Genomic DNA, 8,175 nt, shown 5'->3' with positions numbered 1-8,175 from the left:
ACGCACATGTACAATAGATTCCAAGGTGGAAACCTAAAACTAAAAAACTAAAAACAAAAAACGCATATACATTGAACACTACAAAAGCCAAAAAACAAATGTTGTAAACAAAACTACAAATAGTTGTATACTAAAATTTTTTAAAGTGAATCATCTTCATTTTAGTACTGGCAAAGTATGACATTGGTTCACTATTGTATATTTCTGTGAATTTTCAGTCTTATGGTTTTGAATTAACAAAAGCCAAATGAAAAAAATTTTGACATTTAAATTGCATTAGAAATGTAGAAATAATAATGCAAAACTTTCAAAACAGCAAAAACTGGTTTTACATCTCACAATTTCTTATTGAGTGGTCCCTATAACTTGCCATGTCTAACACCACAGCAATGGTTTTTCAAGTCATCCATTAGTTCCAGCAAGCAACCATTAAAACTGTCATAATGTTTAATATACAGGCACCACAGTGCCCATATGAACAGTACGTGAGATACTGCATTAGCTGTTGTTGAGAATAACAATGATATCTTACTGAGATCAACAAACTCTTGAATCAAATGTTTAGTATCACTGTTATTAACATCATTCTCTATGAAGAAAATAATGAAATATAATGAGACTTTATATTGGCTATTAAAACAGAAAATCATCTTACCTGGTTTATGTTCTCTCAATACAAGTTCAGGAAACTCATTTCTACTTGTACTGTAGGTATAATTAAAATACAATGTATAGCACAAGTCAGATATTTCATATGTACTGCCCTCTTTACATGTAGCCCAACCAACAATGAACATAACCAGAGGAAATATGTTGATGGCAACTGCTTGAGATGATAAGACTGTTGTCATGAAAAACACAATACATTCCGCAGCATTGTAAAACCTATTAAAGCATTTGGTGATACTTTCGTTGATGTCAGAAATAAATGAAGAGTTATATCTAGGCAAATCAGAAGATGATTGTTCTTTTGGCTTTATCCATTGAATGGTAATGATACTCATAAAGGCATTAAGATATGGAAAACAAATCCTTGTGAAACACTCTACAAAGTATATCATATTGCAGACTCACAAACAATTGTTTATCTTACTTTCTGGCATATTATTGCAATAGTTAGTATCTTGGCTAAAACAGTTCAAACAGAAAGCAACTACTCAAGTTGTTTTTTTACTGTATGCAAGCATACACCCAAGAGTTTTTTATTGCTATGGAAACATTGCGATTTTTGTTATTGTATCATGTTACCAAGGATCATAAAATGCATTTCATGAATAATGTTAAGTTACTTTAGAAGTCATACATCAAAAGAGTGATGAATATTACTATTGCTATAGTAACATTACAACTCCTTCCTACTAATAACAATTATAATATATGTAAACAACAAAATAATGTCTTCTATCAAGCATCTTCCTTCAATTCAATGTGTTCACTGACATTTTCTGCAATAACTGGTAATGTAATAGCAAGTATCATTAATCAAGCAAAAATAGTAGATACAGTCAGCCAAAAAATGTTCAAGTTAAGTAAAGCAGCAGTACAACAAAAGACAATGATAATAATATTAACTGTTAGTGTATAATAACTAGCAATAATGTAATTAATCAGTGACAGTAGTAATTAAAGAAACTATCACACCAACAAAGCCAAAGGCAATGGATACATAAGCTATGTTTAGGTTAAAAGGAATCCTAACACACAATATACGTAACCTGAATATATAAAAATTTCATTACATTTTCTGATACAGCAGAGCCCAGTGATGAAGGAATGCCTCCTCCTGGATATGCCTCTGCAAACTTGTGTTGATTCATACTTGAATTAAAGAATTGCAACTAATGAACTATTAAAATATCAAAAAGAATTAAATCTATTGGCATACCGTAGTTTTAATGACACCAGCAGCAGCAAAAACAAAAAATAATAATGAAAGTCTTGTAACTAGCAATAACACAGTTATCAGCAATTATAGTAAAAACAATAGTAATAATAATATTATGCAGTTCCTAAAATGCAGCTGTAGTTATGTTACTTAGTAACAGTAGTAATTAAAGAAACTATTACACCAACAAAACCAAAGGCGATAGATACATAAGCTATGTTTAGATTAAAAGGAATTCTAGCACACAATATACGCAACCTGAAACTAAACTTCCTTCTCTTCATAGACTCAATGAATTCCTGCATAACCTTATTTGGAATATACTTATATTCATTGCTTGCTTTTTCACTGATCTTTCTTATAACACGTTGTCTTGTCCTGGTAACACTAGCAGCTCTCAAGCAAGGATAAAACAGAAAGAAGCAATGTAGTACACTGAACATGAAGAGAAACCCAATCTCTCCAGGATGAAACCCAACCCCATGCTCAATGTGAGATATTCTTGATTTAACGTGAAGTGCAATAGCATCAATCAGTAGTGACATTATCATAAAGGTTGATATTATATGGAGTATCCAGTGGAGTAGGAACCATAACTGAAGCCAGCTAAGTGTGGATACTGCTGTATCAATGAAATGTCTGTCACATTCTTTGAGATTCTCTTTGTCTTTCGCAATTTTGTCAAGATCATCTCCCATATTTTGCATTTTTATTTCTGTTTGAGTACTACATGTATGAGTATTATCTTCTTGTTCCTCAGTATCTTCTGTATGAGTCTCAATATAATGATTTTCATCACGATACTCTTCATTAATATGATACACAAATAGTTCTAATTCTTCACATCTTCTCTGTATTCCATACATCAACTTTGAGAATATGAAGCAACTGACCAAAACTTGAAACAATGAATAAGCATACAATACAAGAGCAGAAATTTCCAATTTAAATTCTTTATTGATTGATCTATGCTTATTTTGTTCGTAGTAAAGATGAAAGAATACTCCAACAGTGATGATGTATAGTATTATCCCAATGATGAACCATGTTACATAATGGCACAATCGTTCACCTTGCAGTGGTGTATTAGTACGCTCAACTTCTTTACTAAAGAATCTATTAGCATTTTTCTTTTCATAAAGTTCTTTGACTTGTTTTGCTGTATTTATTTCCATTAGATCACCTTCTTCAATTTCATCATTGAAAGGATCTAATGGAAATTCATCTTCTGTTCCAGCAGCACAGCTTAGTCTTTTAATGAAGTTATGACTTCTCAGCAAGCATTCTTTATTAACACTTTCATAATGTTTCCAGAATAAACACCACAGTGCCCATATGAACAATACGTGAGATACTGCATTAGCTGTTGTTGAGAATAACAATGATATCTTACTGAGATCAACAAACTCTTGAATCAAATGTTTAGTATCACTATTATTCACATCATTCTCTATAAAGTAGAAGAACCAAAATAACAGTATGTGTCATTATTATTTGAATATTTAGAAAAAGTTTTTGCATAATTATCTTACCTGGTTTATACTCTCTCAAGACAAGCTCAGGAAACTCATTATTATTTGTACTATGGGCATAATCGAAATGCAGTGTATAGCATAATTCAGATATTTTATATGCACTGCCATTTTGACATGTACTCCAACCAGCAATGAACATAGCCAGAGGAAACATGTTGATGAGCATGGCAAGAAAAGACATGCCAATCATGACACAGCCACAAAAAGTTGTAAAGCAGCTGCAGGCTTTCTTACTGTCAACAGATGTACGATCCCAGCAACACTTTTCACCTTTTCTTTTTGGTCGTATCCATTGGCAGGTAAATAAATTTATGAGAAAGAACAAAAATTGAAAGACCCGTTGTTTTGTGCAACAGTAATTGCCTGCAAAATTAATGTGAAGCTATGTAAAATGTAAAATTTATCTTACAATGTATGATACAGCATAAACCTGCTGCTATTTGAAATAGACATACAAGTACTTCTAAAGAATGATTTGTAAGGTCTTGTGCAATGTTTTATTGTTGTCTTACCTAGACATTTACTGCAACATGTTTTTACACTAGATTGCACAGCATTAATGATAATTTTAAACAAAAAAGTACATTCTTACCTAGCCATTGTGGTCATTAGTTAGATATAGTTCAAGTTGATAAATGAAGTGAGCTAGGCTAATACAGCAATGCAGCTATAAGCAACAGCAAAACAAGCTATTACAAGGGGGTGTGCATGGTGTAAGGTTGAAATGTGATAGCATAGATTGTGTTATTAAGATAATCCACTAACTATGAATTTTGATCTAGATTTACTTATCAGATCTGTCATGACTTTATGGTAAACAACTACATGGATTCAAGAGCGTAATGAGTGTATAGATCTGTATGCCCTATGAAGCAAACTATACAACCTAGTAGATGCAATGATGTGATGTGAATGTCGGTATTATAGTGATGAATAAAAAAATATATTTACAGCCTTTGTTCAAAGATTGCCATGTGCAGTTTGTGCACTATACCAAGGGTACATTTGGTATTATGTAGGTAGTAAATACTGGTAGTCTACATGTTTTTATATTAGTTTCTTAATGTGTTTGTACTCATCAGTAGCTAATATACTTTGACAAGTAGGCTGATATACTTCAACGCATATACCAAAGCATATAGACCTACAAAAGCATGTAATTTTGCTCTGATTTGTATTAGATCTACATTTATATTAAGTGTGTTTTTGTTGTTATGGTAATATCATGTCATCAAGAATCATAAAATGCATTTCATGAATAATGTTAAGTTACTTTAGAAGTCATACATCAAAAGAGTGATGAATATTACTATTGCTATAGTAACATCATGTTAACAACACAATGTCTTTTATCAAGCATTGGCCTTCAGTTTTGTCATTAAAAGGATCCAATGGCAGTTCACCTTTTTCATTTTTAGTGTCACAGCTCAGTTTTTTGAGAAGTTTTGAATTTTCAAAAAGCAATTTTTATTAAAACTTTTATAGTGTTTAACATACAGGCACCACAGTGCCCATATGAACAATACGTGAGATACTGCATTAGCTGTTGTTGAGAATAACAATGATATCTTACTGACATCAATGAAGTCTTGAACTGCTACTTTAGTATCGCTATTATTAACATTGTTATCTAGTATAAAGGGATAGTAGTATTATAATATTATATTACTTCATTACATATGCTTATACTATAAGAATTAAACCATAAAATCAAAATGAAAACTCACCTTCAGCATTTCTCAATACAAGTGGTGGCAACTTTGTTTCAGTTATATTGAAGTACAGTGTATAGCATAATTTAGATATTTCATATTCAGTGCCTTCTCTACATGTTGCCCAACCAACAATGAACATAACCAGAGGAAATATGTTGATGGCAACTGCTGCAATAGATATAATCATTATGAAGCAGCCACAATAAATTTGACAACAGCCAAATAAATAATCTTTCTTAAAAAGGTAACCTTTCTCATAGCAGCCACCAATCCAGACAGAACCTTTACACTTGTTGCAACTACGCATGGCACAGCAACGAGCTTTTTTGAACTCCTCCTCGCAGCATTTGTTGTCATAATCACAGCACTTTTCTCCCTCCCTTTTTGGTCGTATCCATTGGCAGGTAATACAATTAAAGAAAAAGAAACAAAATGGAAAGAACCATTTTGTACTTTTTGTGCAGCAATCTATATTTTTAATAATATGAATATCAATTGTCACAGTGTTAATTTGGACTTACTCTTTGAAGTTTGCTTTAAAGTTGAACCTTGCCTAAAATTAGTGAAATAACAACATTTTAAAAACAATAGATCTAAATACTTACTCGGCATCAGCCATCGTGGTTGTTTGAGTTTTAGTTTTAGGAATGATAAATGTAGAGCTATAGCAACAGGTCAATCACTAGTATAAGGTCACTGTAGTTGAAGGTGAGGTCGATATAGATCTATTGTGTTATGATAATCCATTAACTATGAATATATTAAAGTACTAGGTAGATGTATACCTCAGTGTGGTAAACAACTGTGGACTCTACAAATGATTATATGATACCCTTTATTATTATTATTATTATTACCAGTGTACTCTATACTCTAGGAATACCTATTATCCATATAATCATTAATGAACAATAAATCCAACTAGATCTAGTCTTGAAACAAAGCAAAAGAACACTACATGTGAATGTTATGATAATCTTATGCAGTTAAACTAACAATGAAAGTATCAATAGGTATGTGTCTAATAATAGTAACATAGCTAAGCATCTAAAAATAGTAACACAGTCACTAATGAGGATACAAAGCAATCAAATGCTCAGAATTGTAGCTTTTTACATAAGGACATTTATATAGATTCAAATGCTGTTTTTGTGCTCTACTGGGGTAATCTTTTATTTGTATTAAAAATGCACATTAATTTTATTTTATTAAAGTCAACTACCACAAATACAGCAGCCTTCCTGACTTTAATGAATGGGCTAATGGTGACATCAAGAAGAAAAGAGTGTGTAGAATGTGTTGTAGTTATTGCTCTGATTCCGCTGACAGTAGGCAATCATGTTTGTTTATTTTTAAAAGATTATAACCACAAATCAGCGTAAAAATAATAATGTAAACTAATAATAGCCCAGTATCTAATATACCAGCAACAGCAAATTAAAGCAGCATAATAATAGAAATAGTAATAATAATAATAATGATGATAATAATAATAATAAAATAGCAGCAAAATTAATAATAATAGTAAAAGCACAGCAATTAGCAATAAAAATAATAGCAATAATACCGGTAAATTACTAATGAAATTATCAGTAGTATAATGGAGTATCTAATAATAGTAACAAGGCAACGTCTATAATAATAGTAACAGTGATGAACTGATGGTAACAGAGAGTAATGAGTATAATGTATATAATACAATAGTTAGTTATTGGTGTGTGTATGTGAAGTATGTGATAAGTAGATTAGTTATTCTTCCTGACACCCACTCATTAAACACTGCCCTATTAATAATAATAATAATAATAATCAATACTCTCCTCCCTACCTGCAGTGATTCACTATACAGTCATTGGAGCAGTACTTGTATCCTCTCTCTTCCTCATATGAGGACATGTTGTAACAACCAACAGCAACACACATACCATCAGTCTTCCTCCTTTTAACTATACAAACATTATCAATAATACTAATATTGGTCTAAAATCAGGCCAAAGTCCCTGTACTATGGTACAGGGTCACAGTACTCAAGACTCTCAAAACTTGAGTCTCTCAGACTCCATTAGTTTATTGTCTGTTGATCCTAATGACATCACGCCCACTTACTTAATTGGACATTCTATTGATGTCCTGTTAGCTGAACCATTCTTTGTTTTGATGACGTTACCATGGCACCCTCTCTACTTCTGGTATGTACGGACTGCACTAGATCCTCTTCTGTCAACTGATTGTGCAATAACTCCAGGCTCCGCCCACTTAATGGGAATAGCCGGTAATTAACATGTACATGTACTCTTGTAATTAATTAATTTAATATGTACATGTACTTATTTAGTTAGTTATTTGTTGTTTTTGTTTACAGTTAAATTTGAAAACCTTCATCTATTGAAACATTCTCTTGGAAAAGTTAAAGAATTTTATTTAACACCATGTGATGATGCAGTAATTAATAGATTAATTAATTAATTATTAATTAATATTCATTAGGTAATGGAAAGTATTCCTGATATTAATAAGTCCTTGCCCCCTGAGTTCACTGTGGGAATATCCCACCTAACCCTCAGCGGGGTCCAGACACTAATGAAATTTGACTTTACATCACCGGTTCCGAAAGACACAATATTGAGAGAGAAAGGAAGGTATAGGACCCGCTAATGTATACATGTACATGTACAATATTTTAATTAATTAATATTGTATTTTTCTTTATTTTAATTAGTTGGTCGTTGACCACACCCACTTCCTGTCATGGGATTGTTCTTTGGATGGAGTACAGTACTGGATGGACTCCAGTTTTACTGGACGAGCCCATATTTGGTCATAAGTTGAACTGGTCGTCCAATCAGAATCAAGGAGTGTGTTTCTTTGTAAAGGAGGATTATGAGGGGGAGGGGTCAGTAGGTGTGGCTTATGATATCAGTATGAACACTGGAACTGGTGACTTGGGTATGGAATTTGAACTAATTTTTTAACTACAAACTACAAATTAAAGTAAATGTACTTGTGATAATCAAGTGGTTGTTTACCTAATTTTAAATGT

At 32.1% G+C, this 8,175-nt stretch overlaps 3 protein-coding genes across 5 annotated transcripts; 1 reads left to right on the top strand and 2 right to left on the bottom strand.

Moving 5' to 3' along the window:
• Positions 1-14: 14 nt before the first annotated feature.
• Positions 15-1,184, bottom strand: LOC109588138 (uncharacterized). Its single transcript, XM_020004320.1, has 3 exons — positions 1,094-1,184; positions 656-1,045; positions 15-589 (listed from the first exon to the last, which is right to left on the bottom strand). Exons 1-3 carry the CDS (start codon positions 1,101-1,103, stop codon positions 360-362), a joined length of 630 nt encoding a protein of 209 aa, XP_019859879.1. The 5' UTR covers positions 1,104-1,184; the 3' UTR covers positions 15-359.
• An 87-nt stretch (positions 1,185-1,271) lies between these two features.
• Positions 1,272-5,597, bottom strand: LOC109588134 (uncharacterized). Of its 3 annotated transcripts, none has more exons than XR_002187975.1 (7): positions 5,148-5,597; positions 4,013-5,050; positions 3,933-3,961; positions 3,830-3,883; positions 3,418-3,783; positions 1,740-3,335; positions 1,272-1,694 (listed from the first exon to the last, which is right to left on the bottom strand). XR_002187975.1 is itself a non-coding variant. In XM_020004317.1 (6 exons), exons 2-6 carry the CDS (start codon positions 4,027-4,029, stop codon positions 2,032-2,034), a joined length of 1,770 nt encoding a protein of 589 aa, XP_019859876.1. In that variant the 5' UTR covers positions 4,030-5,050; positions 5,148-5,597; the 3' UTR covers positions 1,272-2,031. The 3 variants fall into 3 exon arrangements, 1 of the variants encoding a protein (XP_019859876.1); XR_002187974.1 differs by having other exon boundaries at positions 1,272-1,846; positions 1,886-3,335; XM_020004317.1 differs by having other exon boundaries at positions 1,272-3,335.
• Positions 5,598-7,141: 1,544 nt separating this feature from the next.
• On the top strand, positions 7,142-8,165 carry LOC109588137 (protein arginine N-methyltransferase 7-like). Its single transcript, XM_020004319.1, has 4 exons — positions 7,142-7,407; positions 7,498-7,577; positions 7,623-7,774; positions 7,855-8,165. Exons 1-4 carry the CDS (start codon positions 7,143-7,145, stop codon positions 8,105-8,107), a joined length of 750 nt encoding a protein of 249 aa, XP_019859878.1. The 5' UTR covers position 7,142; the 3' UTR covers positions 8,108-8,165.
• The last annotated feature ends 10 nt before the right edge of the window (positions 8,166-8,175 follow it).

The sequence above is a fragment of the Amphimedon queenslandica genome, unplaced genomic scaffold, assembly GCF_000090795.2.
Source record: "Amphimedon queenslandica unplaced genomic scaffold, v1.1 AMPQUscaffold_12271, whole genome shotgun sequence".
Taxonomy (NCBI): Eukaryota; Metazoa; Porifera; class Demospongiae; order Haplosclerida; family Niphatidae; genus Amphimedon; species Amphimedon queenslandica.
This window is presented reverse-complemented; position numbering and strand designations above follow the sequence as displayed.